The sequence below is a fragment of the Pristiophorus japonicus genome, chromosome 3 (genome assembly GCF_044704955.1).
Source record: "Pristiophorus japonicus isolate sPriJap1 chromosome 3, sPriJap1.hap1, whole genome shotgun sequence".
Classification (NCBI taxonomy): Eukaryota; Metazoa; Chordata; class Chondrichthyes; family Pristiophoridae; genus Pristiophorus; species Pristiophorus japonicus.
The window spans coordinates 315,012,999-315,038,205 of record NC_091979.1 but is presented as its reverse complement, the minus strand read 5'-3'; the positions used below and the strand labels follow the sequence as shown (position 1 = coordinate 315,038,205).

The 25,207-nt window shown below is 43.3% G+C and overlaps 1 protein-coding gene across 1 annotated transcript in view; it reads right to left on the bottom strand.

Annotated features, from left to right (window-relative positions):
• ptenb (phosphatase and tensin homolog B) overlaps positions 1 to 25,207 on the bottom strand; it is a 173,419-nt gene that overhangs the window by 62,601 nt on the left and 85,611 nt on the right. The window contains exon 3 of the mRNA XM_070876895.1: positions 20,748 to 20,792. Coding sequence (XP_070732996.1) covers positions 20,748 to 20,792 — 45 coding nt within the window. The remainder of the gene's footprint in view (positions 1 to 20,747; positions 20,793 to 25,207) is intronic.

Here is a 25,207-nt window from a genome sequence, read left to right as displayed (position 1 = left end):
AAAAGCAGTAAGACAGCTTAAGGACAACAAGGCTACGGGAGCAGATGGAATCAACGCTGAGGCACTGAAGTATGGCGGAGAGGCACTGTTGGCGCGAATGCATGACTTCATCTCCCTCATCTGGAGGGAGGAGAGCATGCTGGGAGATCTCAGAGATGCAGTGATTGTGACCATCTTTAAAAAAGGGGACAAGTCCGACTGCGGCATCTACAGAGGAATCTCCCTGTTATCAGCCACTGGGAAAGTCGTCGCTAGAATCCTCTTCAACCGTCTTCTCCCTGTGGCTGAGGAGCTCCTCCCGGAGTCACAACAGACATGATTTTTACAGTGTGACAGTCCAAGAAAAATGCAGGGAACAGCACCAGCCCTTATACATAGCTTTCTTCGACCTTACAAAGGCCTTTGACACTGTCAACCGCGAGGGTCGATGGAGCATCTTCCTCCGTTTCGGATGCCCCCAGAAGTTAGTCACCACCCTCTCTGCCTGCTCCACGATGACATGCAGGCCGTGATCCTTACCAATGGATCCATTACAGACCCAATCCACGTCCGGACCGGGGTCAAGCAGGGCTGCGTCATTGCCCCAACCCTCATCTCAATCTTCCTCACTGCCATGCTCCACCTCACACTCAACAAGCTCCCCGCTGAAGTAACTAAACGACAGAACCAGTGGAAACCTGTTCAAGCTTCGTCATCTCCAGGCTAGGTCCAAAACCACCCCAACCTTTGTCATCGAGCTGCAGTACCTGGACAACGCCTGCGCATATACAGAGCCTGAACTCCAAGTCACAGTCAACAAATTCACTGAGGCGTACGAAAGCACGGGCCTTACACTAAACATCCGTAAAGACAAAGGTCCTCCACCAACCTGTCCTCGCCGCACAGCACTGCCCCCCCAGTCATCAAGATCCACGGCGAGGCCCTGGACAACGTGGACCATTTCCCATACCTCAGGAGCCTCTTATTAACAAGAGTAGACATTGAAGACAAGATTCAACAACACCTCCAGTGCGCCAGTGCAGCCTTCGGCCGCCTAAGGAAAAGAGTGTTCGAAGACCAGGCCCTCAAATCTGCCAAGCTCATGGTCGACAGGGGTGTAGTAATACCCGCCCCTCCTGTATGGCTGAGAGACATGGACCATGTACAGTAGACACCTCAAGTCGCTGGAGTAATACCACCGCCGATGTCTCCGCAAGATCCTGCACATCCCGAGAGGACACACGCACCAATATTAGCGTCCTCGACCAGGCCAACATCCCCAGCATTGAAGCATTGACCACACTTGATCAGCTCCGCTGGGCAGGCCACATTCACGGCAAACGAGCCAAAGGTGAGCAGAGGAAACGTCACAAGGACACCCTCAAAGCCTCCCTGATAAAGTGCAACATCCCCACTGACACCTGGGAGTCCCTGGCCAAAGACCGCCCTAAATGGAGGAAATGCATCCGGGAGGGCACTGAGCAACTCGAGTCTCATTGCCAAGAGCATGCAGAAATCAAGTGGAGACAGTGGAAAGAGGGACTGTGGTTCTCATATTGGATTGTTCAGCCACCTAAGGACTAATTTTTTTTTTTTTTAAAGAGTGGAAGCAAGTCTTCATCGAGTCCAAGGGACTGCCTATGATGATGATGAGAAGGGGTAGTGGAATCAAGGTGGACAGTCCAGAAATTACAGAATGAGTTGGACAGAATGTGTGAGTGGGTTGAACAATGGCAAATGATATATAATGTAGACAAGTGTAATATACTCCATTCAAGAAAAAAGGATGACATACATAATCCATGAATAGTCATGAAATAGCTAAGGATGAAGTTGAGATTTAGGAATCTCAGTGGACAATTCTCTGCATCTCTAACCATTCAGAGCAGCAATCAAAAGAAAAAAAGACTTGCATTTAAATAGCACCTTTCACAACATCAGGACGTCCCAAAGCGCTTTCGAGCCAATTCAGTACTTTAGTAACGTAGGAAATGCGGCAGCCAATTTGCGCACAGCAAGCTCCCACAGACAGCATTGTGATAATGACCAAATTATCTGTTTCAGTTATGTTGATTGAGGGATAAATATCGGCCAGGACACTGGGGATAACTCCCCAACTCTTCAAAATAGTGCCATAGGATCTTTTACATCAACCAGAGAAGGCAGATGGGGCCTCGGTTTAACGTCTCATCTGAAAGACGGCATCTCCAACAGTGCACACTCCCTCAATAATGCATCTAAGTGTCAACTTAGGAAATGTGCACAAGCCTTTGGAGTGGGACTTGAACCCATAGCCCTCTGACTCAGAGACGAGAGTGCTACCAACTGAGCCATGGCTGAATCAGCAAGGCCAGTAGAATGTTGATCTACATAGTCAAAAGAATAGAATACAAGTCAAATAAAGTTGTGATCAAACTGTACAATGCTATGGTCAAATAGCAGCTTGAATACTTTGTGCAGTTCTTGTTGCCGGTAAATAACAGACATTCAAGCACTTAAAGCAGTGCAGAGAAGAGCCACAAGATCAAGCTCTAGTGTAAGAGGTCTAGTTATTTAGAAATACTGGAGAGACCTGTGCTTTCTTTGCAGCTTGAAAAGAGGCATCAGAGAGGTGATCTTAGAGCTATAGTCGAAAAAGTTAATCCAGAATACTAAATCAAAATAAACTGTGGGAGTAGGACAAGGGGACACATGACCTCAACTAGTAAAGGGTAAACTTACAACTGATTTCACAAACTTGTTCTTCACATGGAGAGTGATCGACACGGGACTGGTGCCAAAGTTGGGAGAGCAGTACCCCAGACTAGTTAAGCAACAGGCTGAGATTGTCCTACTTTCAGAATCATACTTATCAGACAATGTCCCACATTCCTCTATCACTAGCCTGTTGGACAGAACACACCAACCAGAAGTGGCAGCACAGTGTCATACAGTCAGGTGGGAGTAGCCATGGGAGACCTCAACATTGATTCCGGACCCCATGATGTTGCATGGCGTCAGGTCAAACATGGACAGACTGGGCTTGCGGTAGGTGATGTGAGAACCAACATGAGGGAATAACCTAATTAACCTCGTCCTCACTAATCTACTGGCTCCGGATGCATCTGTCCATGACGACATAAGTAGAAGTGACCACTGCACTGTCCTTGTACAGATCAAGTCCTGTCTTCACACTGAAAACACGTTCCGTTGTGTGGCGTGGCACCACCACCGTACTAAATGAGATAGATTAAGAACATTTCTAGTAGTTCAAAATTGGGAATCCCTGAAGGCCAAGTGGCTGCTGTAGGGCATCAGCAGTGAAATTGTATTCCATCATAATCTAACTTCATGGCCCAACATCTGCCTCACTCCTCCATCACCATCAGGCCAGATGGCCAACACTGGTTCAATGAGGGAGAATCCAGAACAAGAGGGTATAATCTTAAAATTACAGCTAGGCCATTCAGGATTGAAATTAAAAAGCACTACACACAAATAGTATAAATTTGAAACTCTTTCCCAAAAGGGTGCAGATCCTGGGTCAATTCAAGTTTTCAAGACTGAGATCGATAGATTTTGAGGCAAGGGTATCATGGAAAATGGGTCAAAGGTGGATAAATGGGGTTGCCCTACAGATCAGTCACGATGATAACTGAGTGGTGGAACAGGTTCGAGAGCTGAATGGCCTACTCCTGTTGCTGTGCTATATCTAATCGCCAATGTGGAAAATTGCCCAGGTATATCTTGTCCATAAAAAGCAGGAGAAATCCAACTCAGCCAATTATTGCCTTATCAGCCTACTCTTAATTATCAGCGTATGCCGTCATAATTCTTCTGAAAGGCCCTGCAATATCCATGTTTCTGCATGTGCTTGCACATGCGTGAAAGCCCAGAACTTGTGATCAGTCAAGGTACGCCTTAATCAATCATATGAACTGACTAGAAAATCTGTTTCGCTGGTGCAGAGTTGACAACTGCCCAGCAATTTTACAGCTAGTAAAAGCAGACGTAGGGCCTGCTTTCATCTGCGTAAGTGTTATTATAAAATCTTAAATTAAACATTTAGAAATATAAAATGATGCACAAGCACTTAGTTACTTTATGCAAATATTGGCCCAGATGAAAATGTTTAAAATTATTTTTCAAAATCTTAAATTTTTGTTGTATTTGGTGCAATGAAGGGTCTTTTAATTAAATTTAAAAATCAAAACATTTTTATTTATTAGAATTGTATAATTTGTTTCATTATTCCATTGCATGTCATTAGGGGATTCAGTTCAGAAATACAGCAATGGAATCCTCCTATGAGATTGGAGGACCTGACCCACGTAATCCCAGGAATGCCTCCGAACCACCTGCATCCCTGGGACTTTATGCAGGCATATGCCTGGAGTACCAAAAACGGAACTCTCTGCAGCCTGGGAGCGAGTTCGGTAATGTTTCGCGGGTTGGAGTTGTACTCTGGAGGTACACCTCCGACTACAATTTCAGGGCCAATAATGTTGGTCCTGCAGATAGATTTTAGGGAGCTAGGAAAGAGATTAAAAACCAGGTAGTAATCTCCGGATTACTCCCAGTACCACAAGCTAGTGAGTATAGAAATAGGAGGATAGAGCAGATGAATGTGTGGTTGGAGAGATGGTGCAGGAGGGAGGGCTTTAGATTCCTGGGACATTGGGACCAGATCTGGGCGAGGTGGGACCTGTACAGGACGGACGGGTTGCACCTCAACAGAACTAATGGGAAGGATATAGAGGAGCAAATTTGCAGGAAAATTAGAGAGGTGTAAGAACTACAGATTAGTGATAATGGTGGACTTCAACTATCCTAATATAGACTGGAATCGTAATAGTGTAAAGGGCAGAGAGGTGGAAGAAATTCTGATGTGTTCAGGAGAACTTTCTTGATCAGTATGTTTCCGGCCCAATGAGGGAGGAAGCATTGCTGGATCTGGTTCTGGAGAATGAGGTGGGTCAAGTGGAGCAAGTGTCAGTCGGTGAACATTTAGGGAACAGTGATCATAGTATCATAAGGTTTAAATTAGCGATGGAAAAGAACAGGGAGCAATCTAGAGGGAGCAAATACTTAATTAGAGGGGGGGGGGGGCAATTTCAGTGGGTTGAGAATGGAGCTGGCCTGGGTAAATTGGAATCAAAGATTGGCAGGCAAAACTGTAAACATAGAAACATAGAAAATAGGTGCAGGAGCAGGCCATTCAGCCCTTCTAGCCTGCACCGCCATTCAATGAGTTCATGGCTGAACATGCAACTTCAGTACCCCATTCCTGCTTTCACGCCATACCCCTTGATCCCCCGAGTAGCAAGGACTTCATCTAACTCCCTTTTGAATATATTTAGTGAATTGGCCTCAACTACTTTCTGTGGTAGAGAATTCCACAGGTTCACCACTCTCTGGGTGAAGAAGTTTCTCCTCATCTCGGTCCTAAATGGCTTACCCCTTATCCTTAGACTGTGACCTCTGGTTCTGGACTTCCCCAACATTGGGAACATTCTTCCTGCATCCAACCTGTCCAAACCCGTCAGAATTTTAAACGTTTCTATGAGGTCCCATCTCACTCTTCTGAACTCCAGTGAATACAAGCCCAGTTGATCCAGTCTTTCTTGATAGGTCAGTCCCACCATCCCGGGAATCAGTCTGGTGAATCTTCGCTGCACTCCCTCAATAGCAAGAATGTCCTTCCTCAATTTAGGAGACCAAAACTGTACACAATACTCCAGGTGTGGCCTCACCAAGGCCCTGTACAACTGTAGCAACACCTCCCTGCCCCTGTACTCAAATCCCCTCGCTATGAAGGCCAACATGCCATTTGCTTTCTTAACCGCCTGCTGTACCTGCATGCCAACCTTCAATGACTGATGTACCATGACACCCAGGTCTCGTTGCACCTTCCCTTTTCCTAATCTGTCACCATTCAGATAATAGTCTGTCTCTCTGTTTTTACCACCAAAGTGGATAACCTCACATTTATCCACATTATACTTCATCTGCCACGCATTTGCCCACTCACCTAACCTATCCAAGTCACTCTGCAGCCTCATAGCATCCTCCTCGCAGCTCACACTGCCACCCAACTTAGTGTCATCCGCAAATTTGGAGATACTACATTTAATCCCCTCGTCTAAATCATTAATGTACAATGTAAACAACTGGGGCCCCAGCACAGAACCCTGCGGTACCCCACTAGTCACTGCCTGCCATTCCGAAAAGTACCCATTTACTCCTACTCTTTGCTTCCTGTCTGACAACCAGTTCTCAATCCACGTCAGCACACTACCCCCAATCCCATGTGCTTTAACTTTGCACATTAATCTCCTGTGTGGGACCTTGTCGAAAGCCTTCTGAAAGTCCAAATATACCACATCAACTGGTACTCCTTTGTCCACTTTATTGGAAACATCCTCAAAAAATTCCAGAAGATTTGTCAAGCATGATCTCCCTTTCACAAATCCATGCTGACTTGGACCTATCATGTCACCATTTTCCAAATGCGCTGCTATGACATCCTTAATAATTGATTCCATCATTTTACCCACTACTGAGGTCAGGCTGACCGGTCTATAATTCCCTGCTTTCTCTCTCCCTCCTTTTTTAAAAAGTGGGGTTACATTGGCTACCCTCCACTAGATAGGAACTGATCCAGAGTCAATGGAATGTTGGAAAATGACTGTCAATGCATCCGCTATTTCCAAGGCCACCTCCTTAAGTACTTTGGGATGCAGTCCATCAGGCCCTGGGGATTTATCGGCCTTCAATCCCATCAATTTCCCCAACACAATTTCCCGACTAATAAAGATTTCCCTCAGTTCCTCCTCCTTACTAGACCCTCTGACCACTTTTATATCCGGAAGGTTGTTTGTGTCCTCCTTAGTGAATACTGAACCAAAGTACTTGTTCAATTGGTCTGCCATTTCTTTGTTCCCCGTTATGACTTCCCCTGATTCTGACTGCAGGGGACCTACGTTTGTCTTTACTAACCTTTTTCTCTTTACATACCTATAGAAACTTTTGCAATCCGCCTTAATGTTCCCTGCAAGCTTCTTCTCATACTCCATTTTCCCTGCCCTAATCAAACCCTTTGTCCTCCTCTGCTGAGTTCTAAATTTCTCCCAGTCCCCAGGTTCGCTGCTATTTCTGGCCAATTTGTATGCCATTTCCTTGGCTTTAATACTATCCCTGATTTCCCTAGATAGCCACGGTTGAGCCACCTTCCCTTTTTTATTTTTACGCCAGACAGGAATGTACAATTATTGTAATTCATCCATGCGGTCTCTAAATGTCTGCCATTGCCCATCCACAGTCAACTCCTTAAGTATCATTAGCCAATCTATTTTAGCCAATTCATGCCTCATACCTTCAAAGTTACCCTTCTTTAAGTTCTTTAACCGAACAATGGGCTGCCTTTAAAGAAGAGATGGTTCAGATATAGTCAAGGTACATTCCCACGAGGGGGAAAGGTAGGGCAACCTAAGTCAGAGCTTCCCTCGATGACAAAAGAGATAGAAAGTAACATGAAGCAGAAAATGGGGGCGTATGACAGATGTCACATTGAGAATACGTGAGAACCAGGCTGAATGTATAAAGTTCAGAGGGGCAAAGAGTATGAGAATAGATTGGCAGCTAACATAAAAAGGAATCCAAAAATCTTCTATAAGCATATAAATAGTAAACGGGCAGTAAGAGGAGTGGGGCCGATTAGGGACCAAAATGGAGACCTATGTATAGAGGCAGAAGGCATGGCTGAGGTACTAAATGAGTACTTTACATCTGCCCTTACCAAGGAAGAAGACGCTGCCAAAGTCAGTGAAAGAGGAGGTAGTTGAGATATTGTATGGGATAAAAATTGTGAAAGAGGAGGTACCAGAGATGCTGGCTGTACTTAAAGTAGCTAAGTCACCAGGACCGGATAGGATGCATCCTAGGATGCTGAGGGATGTAAAGGTGGAAACTGCGGAGGTACTGGCCATAATCTTTCAAAACTTGTTAGATACAGGGTGGTGACAGAGGACTGGAGAATTGCAAATGTAACATCCTTGTTCAAAAAAGGGTGCAAGGATCAACCCAGCAACTACAGGCCATTTAGCTTCAGGAGTGGGGAAGCTTTTAAAAATGATAATCCGGGACAAAATTAAGAGTCACTTGGACAAGGATAAATTAATTAAGGAAAGCAAACATGGAATTGTTAAAGGCAAATTATGTTTAACTAACTTGATTGAGTTTTCTGATGATGTAGCAGAGAGGGTTGATGAGGACAATGTGGTCTATGTGGTGTACATTGGACTTCCAAAAAGCGTTTGATAATCCCATGAAATAAAAGGGATAATGGCAACATGGATACGAAATTGACTAAGTGACAGGAAAAAGAGCGCAATGAACGGTTGTTTATTGGACTGGAGGAAAGTACATAGTGGTCCAGAGGTTGGTACTAGGACTACTGCTTTTCTTGTTAAAACATCAATGACTTGGACTTGGGTATACAGGGCACAATTTCAAAATATGCAGATGACACAAACTTGTATAGTGAACAGTGAGGAGAATAGTGCTAGACTTCCAGAGGATATTGACAGGCTGTTGAAATAGGCAGACACATGCAGAAGTGAAAAATACAAAGTGATACTGATTGGTAGGAAGGTGAGGCAATATAAACTAAAGGGTACAATTCTAAAGAGGGTGCACGAACAGAAACACCTGGGGGTATATGTCCACAAATTGTTAAAGGTGCCAGAGCAGGTTGAAAAAGTAATTTAAAAAGCATACGGATTCTTGGGCATCATAAATAGAGGCATTGAATGCAAAAGGAAGGAAGTTATGATGAACCTTTATTTATAAAACACTAGTTTGGCCTCAACTGGAGTATTGTGTCCTATTCTGGGCATCACACTTTAGGAAGGATGTGAAAGCCATGCAGAAAAGATTAACAAGAATGGTTCCAGGGATGAGGGACTTCAGTTACATGGATAGAGTGGAGAAACTGGGGTTGTTCTCCTTAGAGCAGAGAAGGTTGAGAGGAGATTTGATAGAGGTGTTCATAATCATGATGGGTCTGGACAGAGTAGACAGCGAGAAACTATTCCCATGGTGGAAGGGTTTAGAACCAGTGGACACAGGTTTATGATTGACAGAATAACCAAAGGCAATACGAGGAAAAACTTTTTTACGGAGCGAGTGGTTAGGATTTGGAATGCACTACCTGAAAGGGTGGTGGAGGCAGATTCAGTCATGGCTTTCAAAAGGGAATTAGATGAGTACCTAAAGGAAAAAAATTGCAGGGCTATGAGGAAAGGGCGGGGGGGGTGGGACAAGCTGAAGTGCTCTTGCAGAGAGCCGGCATGGGCTCGATGGACCAAATGGCGGCCTCCTGTGCTGTAACCATTCTATGCTTCTATATTTTGCACCCAGTCAACAAACATGTGTCAGGCCCAGAGACGTCAGTGGGCCCCCCGAGGTGTTCTGCTACTGCTGATCACTTTCTTTCGAGCAAGTGTGTGGATTTTCTGTTTAGGTGAATGATTTAATTAAATAATAAAGGAAAGGTATCACCGTTGTGCCTAAAAAGGGAATGGGAAACCTAGGTGGGGGCGGGGGGGCAGTCAGAGTTCTGCACATGCGCCACCAGGCAGCTGGGAATGGTGCCGGACGAGGGGTGGTGCTGGATAAGGGAGAACCGGATAAGAGAGGTTCAACCTGTATTTGGGTCAGAATTTTCAAGTTAGTCACTAAGGGCAAGGCAAGCCTGTCTCAATAATGTATAATTGTTAGACTCCTTATTTAGTCCACATTGTGAGGGACAATCAAAACATTTTTGAAAGTATTCTCTGAAAAAAGCATTCTAATTGGACTGCATCATTCACTGTTTCTATTTAATTCGACACTCATCATTACGACAGAACAAATTCCTCATGCCAATATAGTGAACACCAAGAGTACATTGCAACTGTAGAATTTTGTAACAGGGGAATGAAAGTCTGCAGCACGGCCTTCCAGGGTACTCGGGCTTCGGAGCAGCATACAGGCTTGGTTTCAAATTGTGACCTGCACTGTCCTGTAACAAAACCACTGCAGATTGCTCCCTGTAATGTTGTAATAGGGAGGGGGAAGCAACTCGAGGGTCTCCAGGTAAGGGAATAGATTCTTTTTTTTTAAATCACTTGTCCAGGAGCTAATATTTTCTTTCATTAAAAATATATCCCAATTAGAAGGAAAGACTAAGAGAAGGGATAACCATCCGTGGCTAACTGAGGAAATAAGGGAGGGTATCAAATTGAAAACAAAGGCATACAATGTGGCCAAGACTAGTGGGAGGACTGAGGATTGGGAAACTTTTAAAAGCCAGCAGAGAACGACTAAAAAAATGATTAGGAGAGGGAAAATAGATTATGAAAGTAAACTAGCACGAAATATAAAAACAGATAATAAGAGTTTCTACAAGTACGTAAAAAGGAAAACAGTGGCTAAAGTAAATGTTGGTCCCCTGGAGGATGAGACTGGGGAATTAATAATGGAGAACAGGGAAATGGCAGAGACGTTGAACAAATATTTTCTATCACTCTTCAGGGTAGAAGACACTAAAAACATCCCAATAGTGGATAATCAAGGGGCTATAGGTAGGGAGGAACTTAATATAATCACTAATGAAGTAGTACTAGGTAAAATAATGCGACTAAAGGCAGACAAATCCCGTGGACCAGACGGCTTAAATCCTCGATCTTAAAAGAAGTGGCTACAGAGATAGTGGATTCTGGGGCGGACCCAGCAGATTGGAAAACCGCAAATGTAACGCTCCTATTTAGAAAAGGAGGCAGACAAAAAGCAGGAAACTATAGACCAATTAGCCTAACATCTGTCGTTGGGAAAATGCTGGAGTCCATTATTAAGGAAGCAGGAGCGGGACATTTGGAAAAGCATGATTCAATCAAGCAGAGTCAGCATGGTTTTATGAAAGAGAAATCATGTTTGACAAATTTGCTGGGGTTCTTTGAGGATGTAATGAGCAAGGTAGATAAGGGGGAACCAGTGGATGTGGTGTATTTGGATTTCCAGAAGGCATTCGATAAGGTGCCACATTAGAGGTTACTGCACAAGATAAAAGCTCACGGGGTTGGGGGTAATATATTAGCATGGATAGAGGATTGGTTAACTAACAGAAAACAAAGAGTTGGGATATGTGGGTCATTTTACGGTTGGAAAACAGTAACTAGTGGCATTAGTGCTGGGTCCTCAACTATTTTACAATCTATATTAATGACTTAGATGAAGGGACCAAGTGTAATGTAGCCAAGGTTGCTGATGATACAAAGATGGGTGAGAAAACAAATTGTGAGGAGGACACAAAAAATCTGCAAAGGGATATAGACAGGCTAAGTGAGTGGGCACAAATTTGGCAGGTGGAGTATAATGTGGGAAGATATGAGGTTATCCACTTTGGCAGAAATAATAGAAAAGCAAATTATAATTTAAATGGAGAAAAATTGCAAAGTGCTGCAGTACCCAGGTCCATGTGCACGAAGCACATAAAGTTAGTATGCAGGTACAGCAAGTAATCAGGAAAGCAAATGGAATGTTGGCCTTTATTGCAAGGGGGATAGGGGGATAGAATAGAAAAGCAGAAGTCCTGCTACAACTGTACAGGATATTGGTGAGGCCATACCTGGAGTACGGTGTACAGTTTTGGTCTCTGTATTTAAGGAAGGATATACTTGCATTGGAGGCTGTTCAGAGAAGGTTCACTAGTTTGATTCCAGAGATGAGGGGGTTGACTTATGAGGATAGGTTGAGCCTATACACATTGGAGTTCAGAAGAATGAGAGGTGATCTTCTCGAAACTTAGAAGATAATGAGGAGGCTTGACATGGTGAATGCAGAGAGGATATTTTCACTCATAGGGGAAACTAAAACTAGGGGTCTTAGACTAAGGGGCCGCCCATTTAAAACTGAGATGAGAAATTTCTTCTCTCAGGGGGTTGTAAATCTGTGGAATTTTGTGCCTGAGAGCTGTGCAGGCTGGGTTATTGAACATATTTAAGGCAGAGATAGACAGATTTTTGAGCGATAAGGGAGTAAAGGGTTATGGGGAATAGGCAGGGAAGTGGAGCTGAGTCCATGATCAGATCAGCGATAATCTTATTGAATGGCGGAGCAGGCTCGAGGGGCAAATGGCCGAGTCCTACTTCTTATGTTCTTATGATCAGTCCTTGAAAAAAATAATACCCCATGACTTTTGTTCCTCTTTAATTTCTGTATGCAATCAACATATGCTGAAGATTTCAATTAGTGTGATGCTATATATTCAGTTGAACCTAATATTTCCACCAATCCACTTCTTTACTACTTAGTCAGGCAAATACATTGTCTCTGCAAATTTTTTCCTACATCAGCCTCATTGCACTATAAAATCATGGAACTTCATAGCATATGGCCCATTGTGCCTGGGTTGGCTCTCCGATCTCTAAAGTTAAGTGTCATTTATTATTTTGTAATACATTAGTTAACAAACATATAATCCACAATGGCTCAAGACAAGAATTTCTTACTTTGCCGTAACTAACTTTAGCAGTCCAAAGCCCAGAACCCTGTGCGCTAAACTGTGGTACTCAAATCAGCTGTCAATGACAATCAAATACTACTCCTCAAAGTATCTTAAGAATAAGCTATTAACAGCTGAAAAACAAAGCTACATTGTACCACTCTATTCTTTCTGGAACTAATCTGCTCCAGTGGAAAAGAATGCAGGCAACAATGCATAATATTAATTTCCTCAACCCCAAATCGCCCCTCTGACATCAGCTGATCTTTATGGCTACTTGGCCACTTAATCAAAAACTTAATCGAAAATGTCAAATATTAACTGTAAAATGCTATTAAATGTGCTCTGTAAAGGTAAGTTCTCAGTCTAATCAACAGTACAGTTTGCAGCAAAGCAGTATTAGTCAACTTTGGGCTTAAATCAAGGATCTGCGAAGGACTAAGAAATAAAACGAACAGGTAGCGAATTCAAGCTTTATACATTTAACCAGAGTGAAGTGAAAAAAGTTACATACACCAGATACAATATTCAGTTATAATTTTGCTTCAATTACACTCTCTTTTTGCACAGGTGGTTTGTGAATATCAGATATCAGGTACAGCAGTTATCATGGGTGACTTTAATCTAAATATTGATTGGGCTAACCAAACTGGTAGCAATGCGGTGGAGGAGGATTTCCTGGAGTGTATTAGGGATGGTTTTCTAGACCAATATGTCGAGGAACCAATCAGGGAGCTGGCCATCCTAGACTGGGTGATGTGTAATGAGAAAGGACTAATTAGCAATCTTGTTGTGCGAGACCCCTTGGAGAAGTGTGACCATAACATGGTAGAATTCTTTATTAGTATGGAGAGTGACGCAGTTAATTCAGAAACTAGGGTTCTGAACTTAAGGAAAGGTAACTTCGATGGTTTGAGGCGTGAATTGGCTAGAGTAGACTGGCAAATGATACTTAAAGGGTTGACGGTGGATAGGCAATGGAAAACATTTAAAGGTCACATGGATGAACTTCAGCAATTGTACATCCCTGTCTGGAGTAAAATTAAAACGGGGAAGGTGGCTCAACTGTGGCTAACGAGGGAAATTAAGGATAGTGTTAGATCCAAGGAAGAGGCATATAAATTGGCCAGAAAAAGCAGCAAACCTGAAGACTGGGAGAAGTTTAGAATTCAGCAGAGGAGGACAAAGGGTTTAATTAAGAGGGGGAAAATAGAGTACAAGAAGAAGCTTGCCGGGAACATAAAAACTGACTGCAAAAGCTTCTATAGATATGTGAAGAGAAAAAGATTAGTGAAGACAAATGTAGGTCCCTTGCAGTCAGATTCAGGTGAATTTATAATGGGGAACAAAGAAATGGCAGACCAATTGAACAAATACTTTGGTTCTGTCTTCACGAAGGACACAAATAACCTTCCGAAAGTACTAGGGGACCGAGGATCGAGTGAGAAGGAGGAACTGAAGGATATCCTTATTAGGCGGGAAATTGTGTTAGGGAAATTGATGGAATTGAAGGCCGATAAATCCCCGGGGCCTGATAGTCTGCATCCTAGAGTACTTAAGGAAGTGGCCCCAGAAATAGTGGATGCATTGGTGATCATTTTCCAACAGTCTATTGACTCGGGATCAGTTCCTATGGACTGGAGGGTAGCTAATGTAACACCACTTTTTAAAAAGGGAGGGAGAGAGAAAGCGGGTAATTATAGATTGGTTAGCCTGACATCAGTGGTGGGGAAAATGTTGGAATCAATTATTAAGGATGAAATAGCAGCGCATTTGGAAAGCAGTGACAGGATCGGTCCAAGTCAGCATGAATTGATGAAGGGGAAATTATGCTTGACAAATCTTCTGGAATTTTTTTGAGGATGTAACTAGTAGAGTGGGAGAACCAGTGGATGTGGTGTATTTGGACTTTCAAAAGGCTTTTGACAAGGTCCCACACAAGAGATTGGTGTGCAAAATCAAAGCACATGGTATTGGGATTGCTACCAGTGCCACGTGATAGTCAGAGTAGGAATCGCAGGATAGCGCAGATGAATACGTGGCTTGAGCAGTGGTGCAGCAGGGAGGGATTCAAATTCCTGGGGCATTGGGACCGGTTCTGGGGGAGGTGGGACCAGTACAAACCGGACAGTCTGCACCTGGGCAGGACCGGAACCAATGTCCTAGGGGGAGTGTTTGCAAGTGCTGTTGGGGAGGATTTAAACTAATATGGCAGGGGGATGGGAACCAATGCAGGGAGACAGAGGGAAACAAAAAGGAGGTAAAAGCAAAAGACAGAAAGAAGATGGGGAAAAGTGGAGGGCAGAGAAACCCAAGGCAAAGAACAAAAAGGGCCACTGTACAGCAAAATTCTAAAAGGACAAAGGGTGTTAAAAAAACAAGCCTGAAGGCTTTGTGTCTTAATGCAAGGAGTATCCGCAATAAGGTGGATGAATTAACTGTGCAAATAGATGTTAACAAATATGATGTGATTGGGATTACGGAGACGTGGCTCCAGGATATTCAGGGCTGGGAACTCAACATCCAGGGGTATTCAACATTCAGGGGTATTCAACATTCAGGAAGGATAGAATAAAAGGAAAAGGAGGTGGGGTAGCATTGCTGGTTAAAGAGGAGATTAATGCAATAGTTAGGAAAGACATTAGCTTGGATGATGTGGAATCTATATGGGTAGAGCTGCAGAACACCAAAGGGCAAAAAACGTTAGTAGGAGTTGTGTACAGACCTCCAAACAGTAGTAGGATGTTGGGGATGGCATCAAACAGGAAATTAGGGGTGCATGCAATAAAGGTGTAGCAGTTATAGTGGGTGACTTTAATATGCACATAGATTGGGCTAGCCAAACTGGAAGCAATACGGTGGAGGAGGATTTCCTGGAGTGCATAAGGGATGGTTTTCTAGACCGATATGTCGAGGAACCAACTAGGGGGGAGGCCATCTTAGACTGGGTGTTGTGTAATGAGAGAGGATTAATTAGCAATCTCATTGTGCGAGGCCCCTTGGGGAAGAGTGACCATAATATGGTGGAATTCTGCATTAGGATGGAGAATGAAACAGTTAATTCAGAGACCATGGTCCAGAACTTAATGAAGGGTAACTTTGAAGGTATGAGGCGTGAATTGGCTAGGATAGATTGGTGAATGATACTTAGGGGGGTGACTGTGGATGGACAATGGCAGACATTTAGAGACCGCATGGATGAATTACAATAATTGTACATTCCTGTCTGGCGTAAAAATAAAAAAGGAAAGGTGGCTCAACTGTGGCTATCTAGGGAAGTCAGGGATAGTGTTAAAGCCAAGGAAGTGGCATACAAATTGGCCAGAAATAGCAGCGAACCCGGGGACTGGGAGAAATATAGAACTCAGCAGAGGAGGACAAAGGGTTTGATTAGGGCAGGGAAAATGGAGTACGAGAAGAAGCTTGCAGGGAACATTAAGACGGATTGCAAAAGTTTCTATAGGTATGTAAAGAGAAAAAGGTTAGTAAAGACAAACGTAGGTCCCCTGCAGTCAGAATCAGGGGAAGTCATAACGGGGAACAAAGAAATGGCAGACCAATTGAACAAGTACTTTGGTTCGGTATTCACTAAGGAGGACACAAACAACCTTCCGGATATAAAAGGGGTCAGAGGGTCTAGTAAGGAGGGGGAACTGAGGGAAATCTTTATTAGTCGGGAAATTGTGTTGGGGAAATTGATGGGATTGAAGGCCGATAAATCCCCAGGGCCTGATGGACTGCATCCCAGAGTACTTAAGGAGGTGGCCTTGGAAATAGCGGATGCATTGACAGTCATTTTCCAACATTCCATTGACTCTGGATCAGTTCCTATCGAGTGGAGGGTAGCCAATGTAACCCCACTTTTTAAAAAAGGAGGGAGAGAGAAAGCAGGGAATTATAGACCGGTCAGCCTGACCTCAGTAGTGGGTAAAATGATGGAATCAATTATTAATGATGTCATAGCAGCGCATTTGGAAAATGGTGACATGATAGGTCCAAGTCAGCATGGATTTGTGAAAGGGAAATCATGCTTGACAAATTTTCTGGAATTTTTTGAGGATGTTTCCAGTAAAGTGGACAAAGGAGAACCAGTTGATGTGGTATATTTGGACTTTCAGAAGGCTTTCGACAAGGTCCCACACAAGAGATTAATGTGCAAAGTTAAAGCACATGGGATTGGGGGTAGTGTGCTGACGTGGATTGAGAACTGGTTGTCAGACAGGAAGCAAAGAGTAGGAGTAAAAGGGTACTTTTCAAAATGGCAGGCAGTGACTAGTGGGGTGCCGCAAGGCTCTGTGCTGGGGCCCCAGCTGTTTACATTGTACATTAATGATTTAGACGAGGGGATTAAATGCAGTATCTCCAAATTTGCGGATGACACTAAGTTGGGCGGCAGTGTGAGCTGCGAGGAGGATGCTATTAGGCTGCAGAGTGACTTGGATAGGTTAGGTGAGTGGGCAAATGCATGGCAGATGAAGTATAATGTGGATAAATGTGAGGTTATCCACTTTGATGGTAAAAACAGAGAGACAGACTATTATCTGAATGGTGACAGATTAGGAAAAGGGAAGGTGCAACGAGACCTGGGTGTCATGGTACATCAGTCATTGAAGGTTGGCATGCAGGTACAGCAGGCGGTTAAGAAAGCAAATGGCATGTTGGCCTTCATAGCGAGGGGATTTGAGTACAGGGGCAGGGAGGTGTTGCTACAGTTGTACAGGGCCTTGGTGAGGCCACACCTGGAGTATTGTGTACAGTTTTGGTCTCCTAACTTGAGGAAGGACATTCTTGCTATTGAGGGAGTGCAGCGAAGATTCACCAGACTGATTCCCGGGATGGTGGGACTGACCTATCAAGAAAGACTGGATCAACTGGGCTTGTATTCACTGGAGTTCAGAAGAATGAGAGGGGACCTCATGGAAACGTTTAAAATTCTGACGGGTTTAGACAGGTTAGATGCAGGAAGAATGTTCCCAATGTTGGGGAAGTCCAGAACCAGGGGTCACAGTCTGAGGATAAGGGGTAAGCCATTTAGGACCAAGATGAGGAGAAACTTCTTCACCCAGAGAGTGGTGAACCTGTGGAATTCTCTACCACAAAAAGTAGTTGAGGCCAATTCACTAAATATATTCAAAAGGGAGTTAGATGAAGTCCTTACTACTCGGGGGATCAAGGGTTATGGCGAGAAAGCAGGAAGGGGGTACTGAAGTTTCATGTTCAGCCATGAACTCATTGAATGGCGGTGCAGGCTAGAAGGGCTGAATGGCCTGCTCCTGCACCTATTTTCTATGTTTCTATACTGACGTGGATAGAGAACTGGTTGGCAGACAGGAAGCAGAGAGTCGGGATAAACAGGTCCTTTTCAGAATGGCAGGCAGTGACCAGTGGAGTGCCGCAGGGCTCAATGCTAGGACCCCAGCTATTTACAATATATATTAATGATTTGGATGAAAGAATTGAGTGTAATATCTCCAAGTTTGCAGATGAACACTAAACTGTGAGGGGGATGCTAAGAGGCTGCAGGGTGACTTAGACAGATTAGGTGAGTGGGCAAATGCATGGCAGATGCAGTATAATGTCGATAAATGTGAGGTTATCTACTTTGGGGGCAAAAACACGAAGACAGATTATCTGAATGGTGGCAGATTAGGAAAAGGGGAGGTGCAACAAGACCTGGGTGTCATGGTTCATCAGTCACAAAGTTGGCATACAGGTGCAGCAGGCGGTGAAGAAGGCAAATGATATGTTGGCCTTCATAGCTAGGGGATTTGAGTATAGGAGCAGGGAGGTCTTACTGCAGTTGTACAGGGCCTTGGTGAGGCCTCACCTGGAATATTGTGTTCAATTTTGGTCTCCTAATCTGAGGAAGGATATTCTTGCTGTTGAGGGAGTGCAGCGAAGGTTCACGACTGATTCCCGGGATGGCCGGACTGACATATGAGGAGAGACTGGATCAACTGGGCCTTTATGCATTGGAGTTTAGAAGGATGAGAGGGGATCTCATAGAAACATAAAATTTTGACGGGACAGGACAGGTTAGATGCGAGTAGATTGTTCCCGATGTTGTGGAAGTCCAGAACCAGGGGACACAGTCTAAGGATAAGGGGTAAGCCATTTAGGACTGAGATGAGGAGAAACTTCTTCACTCAGAGAGTTGTGAACCTGTGGAATTCCCTGCCGCAGAGAGTTGTTGATGCCAGTTCATTGGATATATTCAAGACGGAGTTAGAGATGGCCCTTACGGCTAAAGGGATCGAGGGGTATGGAGAGAAAGCAGGAAAGGGGTACTGAAGGAATGATCAGCCATGATCGTATAGAATGGTGCTGCAGGCTCGAAGGGCCGAATGGCCAACTCCTGCACTTATTTTCTATGTTTCTATCAGTAACACTATAATCATACACAGTTAATTTTTTTTATGGAAGTATTATTTTGAATATTATTTTCTGCACTGGAACTAAATTCAGATTAGACTATCTTCCATGACATTGCTCATGGGGAGGGGAAAAAGAGAAAATATTGGTTTTGAGTACCACGTTGAGTACCACGTTTCAAAAAATCTTTCCAGGCTGTAAAGATAATGGGTCGAATTTTGCAAAACAGGGCATGTTGCAGCGTGCCCGGTTAGTTGGACTTACCTGCATCCTTCAACTCAAATTTGTTTTGTCCTGTTAAGTAGCTGGAAGTGCTTTGCGCAGATGATAATTTGCTGTTGGATCTAGTCAACAACCTGAACAATGTGCTAACTGGTATGTGCCCCAAAGTGGATGATTGTGACTTGGCACAGCTCAAGACAGGATCACAAAAGTAATGATTGAAAAACTGCTCAGTTATCTTACCTACACCCACTGCCTCATGCATGCCTTTTTCACCTCCAAGCTGTATTATTCTAAACCTGTCCTCACAGGCCTTCAGAGTTCCCACCTTCATAAACTACAGTACGTCCAAATCTCTCACCTGTATTGTCAACCTCAATTGGCTCCCCAACCCTCAAAAGTACCAAATTCAAAATCTCAGTTCTCATCTACCAGCTCGTCCACAAGCTCGGCCCTGTGTACCTCCGTAACTTCCTCCAGTCTTACTGGTGCATGTCCTTTTGTGTTGAGACTGGACTCCTTTGCATTACCACTCTCTAGGCCTTTAGCTGTGTTGGACCTGCACTTTACTGCTCTCCCTAGACCCTCTCGTTACCTCTCTCCCCTCCTTAAAACAGAAAGCTTTGACCATGCCTTTGGCTACACGCTTCATTTTGTCCTCTATTTGTATATGGCGCACAGCTGTTGACTCTGAAATGCTTTGTAATATTTGATTGTTAGAAGCACTATAAAATACTGTGACAATATTGCTGTGGTAACTGTGGAATCGTACAGTAAGTTCTAATGGAATATAATTTGCAATAATTAATTTACAGCAAAGAAAATGACTTGAAATCTATAGCATTCCATTTTAAACATTCAACATCCTCGGGTCACCATTGACCAGAAACTTAACTGGACCAACCACATAAAAGACTGTGGCTACAAGAGCAGGTCAGAGGCAGGCCAGTATTCTGCAGCGAATGACTCCCCAAAGCCTTTCCACCATCTAAAAGGCATAAGTCAGGAGTGTGATGGAATACTTTGCACTTGTCTGGATGAGTGCAGTTCCAACAACACTCAAAGTTCAACATCATCCAGGACAAAGCAGTCCATTTGATCGGCACCCCATCCACCACCTTAACCATTCACTCCCTCCACCACTGGCGCACCCTGGCTGCAGAGTGTACCATCTACAAGATGCACTGCAGCAACTAGCCGTAGCTTCTTCGACAGCACCTCCCAAATCCATGGTCTCTACCACCTAAAAGGACAAGGACAGCAGGAGCTTGGAAACACCTCCAACTCTAGTTCCATTTCAAGTCACATACCATCCTGACTTACAAATATATCACCATTCCTTTATCGTCTCTGGGTCAAAATCCCTACCTAACAGCACTGTGGGAATACCTTCACCACATGGATTGCAGCAATTCAAGAGTTCGGCTCACCACCATCACCTTCTCAAAGGCAATTCGGGCGGGCAATTAATGCTGAGCTTGCCAGCGATGCAGACATCCCATGAATGAATAAATAAAAAACCAAAAAATCCCTATTGCAACACACTGCATTTTTCCAAAAAGGAATTCTATTTTGAAATGATATGGTCATTGACTTTATTCCTATTATTAACATCTTTAACCAGCAAGAGATAATGTAAAAGAATACTTACAGGTTGTATATTTTGTAATGGTTTTTATGCTTTGCATCCAGAAACCTAGGTTAAGACAAAAAATGTTTTTTTTTGAAAAAAGACTTGACAAAATGGTTCATCACTAAACTTTCAACTGAAAACTTCAGAATTATACTCCTCTAAAGACTAATTTGTAAATCAATGGTAACATTAATTAAATATTTTTGCATGGTTTCTCATCAACAATGTAATTAGCAATTTGCATCATTTAGACAGTCTCCGTTAGACTAAAATTAAGCCAGCCTTTCCTTTCAATGAAGGCTTAAACAGAGAAAAAGGGGGCCGATGAGAAACACATTTGAATCCAGGTAACAGAATTTAGCTACTTAACTTGCACTGGTGGCTCTTCATGACCACGAGCAAAATTTTATTTTTCTAATTTCACCAATATTTAACTCAAAATCATACAATTACATTAATCATCCAGAGATATGATAGATGGACAAAGGTTGTAAAGCAATAAAACATACAAGCAGCGCCATTTGACACATTATGCACATAAAAATACTTTTGGGGAGCCAGAGGACTGAATTTGGATGAAATATGCTTTTCAGCTTCTTGGTGCATCTCAGAACAATATTAATGAGAACATAAGAAATAGGAGCCTGCTCTGCCATTCAATAAGATCATGGCTGAACTTTTCGATCAATTCCACTTTCTCACTCTATCCCCATATCCCTTGATTCCCTTAGTGTCCAAAAATCTATCGATCTCAGTCTTGAATATACTCAACAACTGAGCATCCACAGACCTCCGGGGTACAGAATTCCAAAGATTCACAACCCTCAGTGAAGAAATGTCTCCACATCTCAACCCTAAATGGCCAATCTATGGTCCTGAGTTCTCTCCAGCCAGAGGAAACAGTCAGTCAGCAGCTACCCTGTCAAGCCCTCTAAGAATGTTATATGTTTCAATAAGATCACCTCTCATTCTTCCAAACTCCAGAGAATATAAGCCCATTCTACTCAATCTCTCCTCATAGGACAGTCCTCTCATATCAGGAATTAGTCGAGTGAACCTTTATTGCACTCCCTCTAAGGCAAGTATATCCTTCCTTCGGCAAGGAGAGCAAAACTGTATATAGTACTCCAGGTCAGGTCTCACCAAAGCCCTATATAATTGCAGCAAGACTTCCTTACTCCTATACTCCAACCCCCTTGCAATAAAGCCCAACATGCCACTTTATTCCGAATTGCTTGCTGTACTTGCCTGTTAACATTAAACACTAATCACAGAAAGTTAAAAGCCAAATACTACAGATGCTGAAATAAAAACAGAAATGCTATAAATAGTCAGGTCAGGCAGCAACGGTGGAGAGAGAAACAAAATTAGAATTTCAGATCAGTGGCCTTTCCTCAGAACTGGAAAAAGTTAGAGTTGTAACAGTTTTTAAGCAAGTAGAGGCAGAGACAGAGAGGGCGGGGAGGAAAGAACAAAAGGGAAGATATGTGATAGGATGGAAGGCAGGAGTGATGGTGCAGGCAAAAGAGGGTGGTAATGGGACAAGTAAAGAACCAAAAGATGGGTCTAGAGGGGCTGTAAATGGCAGTAGCAGAACCATGATCAGCACCTGCTGTTTAAAGAAATGGAATAAGTGGTTATAATCTGAAATTGTTGAACTCAATGTTGAGTCTGGAAGGTTGCAAAATGTCCAATTGAAAGATGAGGTGCTGTTCCTCGAGCTACATTGGAACAGTGTAGGAGGCAGAGGACAGAGAGATCAAAGTGAAACAGAGAATGAATGTTAATTGCATTATAGAATATGCATTCTATCCACATAATGTAGAAAGAGAGGCTAGCTTGATTAATACCACAGAACCAGTTCACATGCACATCAATCTCCACAGTACTACTCACAAAATACTTCAAAGTCAACCGCAAATGCTCATTTGTTGTCTATAAGGGCTTCCAAAAAGCACGTGATAACTTATCCCACAATTGGTTACTCTACAAGACAGAATTTTGTGGCATCAGTGGAGAGCTGCTACAATGGTTTAGAAATTGGTTAGATTCCTGACATGGATGTCAATTAGAATCTCTGAAACCTATTGTTCTCTCCTCAAGATCTGCCTTTAGCTTATAGGACATTTTACAGTAATTGGTATTGACACATCCTCAGCATTAAACTGGTTTGATAAGTTCTCAGCATTGACTTGTGCCAATGAGATTTCGGCACTGTCCGGCTGGGACCAGCCAGATTCAATGGGCCCAAGTTTCCACACGATAAAAAACAGGCGCCCCTCTGAGCTGGGCGCCCATTTTTCGCGCCATTCTCGAGCGCCTTGCAGCTCCATGTCTGCCTGGCGCGGCGTGCAGGGAGCCGATTTTGTAAGTGGGAGGGGGCGGGTACCATTTAAAATTAGTTTTTTTCCTGCCGGCAACCCTGCGCGTGCGCGTTGGAGCGTTCGCGCACACGCAGTGTGAAGGAAACATTGGCACTCGGCCATTTTTGTAGTTCTTTGTAGCTGTTTAATTTTTGAACATTTTTTAATAAAAGCACATTGCTATCAGCACTGAGGCTTCTTGCAGCAGTGAGAAGGCTGCAGGAAGCCTCAGAAGTTGAGCAGCCGCCTGCCGTCGGGAATGGCTGCTCAACTTCTGAGGCTTCCTGCAGCCTTCTCACTGTCTCCTTCCCGTCCGCCGTCTGGAACGGCTTCCTCCCCCCCTCCGCTGTGTTCAGTCAATCGGGCCCGCACTCCCTCCCTCCCGCCGTCGGGAACGGCTTCCTCCTCCCCCCCCTGCCATTGGGAACGAACTTGTGAGGCTGGCTGAAGCATTTTCACGCAGGTAGGAAGATGGTTTATTTAATCTTTTCTTTGCTTATAAATTTTTATTCAGGTTGGATTTATTTGTATAATATTTGTAGAAGTATAAATAAGGATTTATTGTAGAATTTAATGACTTCCCTTTCCCCCCCCACCTCGTTCTGGACGCCTAATTTGTAACCTGCGCCTGATTTTTTAATGTGTAGAACAGGTTTTTTCAGTTCTACAAAAATCTTCACTTGCTCCATTCTAAGTTAGTTTGGAGTACGTTTTCACTGTGGAAACTTTGAAATCAGGCGTCAGTGGCCAGACACGCCCCCTTTTGAAGAAAAAATTCTGTTCCAAAGTAGAACTGTTCTACCTGACCAGAACTGCAGAAAAAAAAAATGTGGAGAATTGCAATTTCTAAGATAGTCCGTTCTCCACTAGTTGCTCCTAAAAATCAGGTGCAAATCATGTGGAAACTTGGGCCCAATGAACTTGGTGACTTGATTCAGAGTGGCTGACTTTCATCTGCTTTTTTAGCTTCTCAACTTGCCCTGAATAATACTGACTATGGGGCATAATTCTCTGTGGAAGTATATTTTGAGAAACTGAGCAAATATACAGGCAGCAATGCCATGTTTTGGTGACATGCTGTTGTGTGCAATTATTATGCCATTGATTGGCAATGGGCTACTGCATTTGGACAGTATTTAAAGCCTTGAGGTAGATATACTATCCCACTTAGTTTGTACAAAACAACAAAGTCTCGCTGAGAGGACACAAACTCTGTGCTGAGTGAAAAGATCCAATTTTGTGCTTCAGGGTTCATTAATTCTTTTGTTTCTAATGGAGTTTATTGCATTGCTTTTACATGGCCAACTGGAGAACATGTGGCTGCTCAATGGTGATTGCCATATGGCTTGAGTGTAACACTACTTGAAGCTGTATCTGTAATTTTGTAAGTGTGTCCTAATAAGGACAGCACCAAGTTTGTTGATATTCATTCCAGAGTGAGGGTAATCAAACATTGTCATAATGGACCACTATTTGTGTACATAATGATCCATATATAATGAATAAAAATAGAGGTTAGTCAGATCACGTAACCACTTCTAATTCTCAGGGTAAAAACAAATACAAAGTGGTCAGTTTGGAAATAGAATATACTTGGAGACTGAACAACTATAAAGGATTCTCTAATCTAACCTATATCTGTTGAGAGACTGAAGGCAAACGTTTTGTCCTAATTCAACAGGGAAAAATGCAACAAAGCAGAGAGAATACAACCTTGTTAGCCAAGGAAAAATAAATAGTGGCAATGGTACAGATGGTGAGGATCTACAGGACATGGGAGCAGGAGATCATGTACAGGTACAACAGTACCTCTGTGTAATATTACAATGTCACTTTCCCCAAGAGATGATCAAGCTAGACTTTACTCCTACAGCGTGTGGAGGATGCTTAAACAAAGAAAGCAGGTAACATTTTGAATTGGGAGGATAACACTGTTGTCACATACTGTATCCAGTACCAAATATCCAGTTGTACTTCACACTTTTAAAACAGGAAGTAATAAGCTCTTTTTAAGAAATGTATTCCAACATTTAACTGCAGTAATGAACAAAGAGGATACTAATTCGAGAAAAGGGATTTACATAAAAGTAAAGGAAGTCAAGAGGTCTAATATAT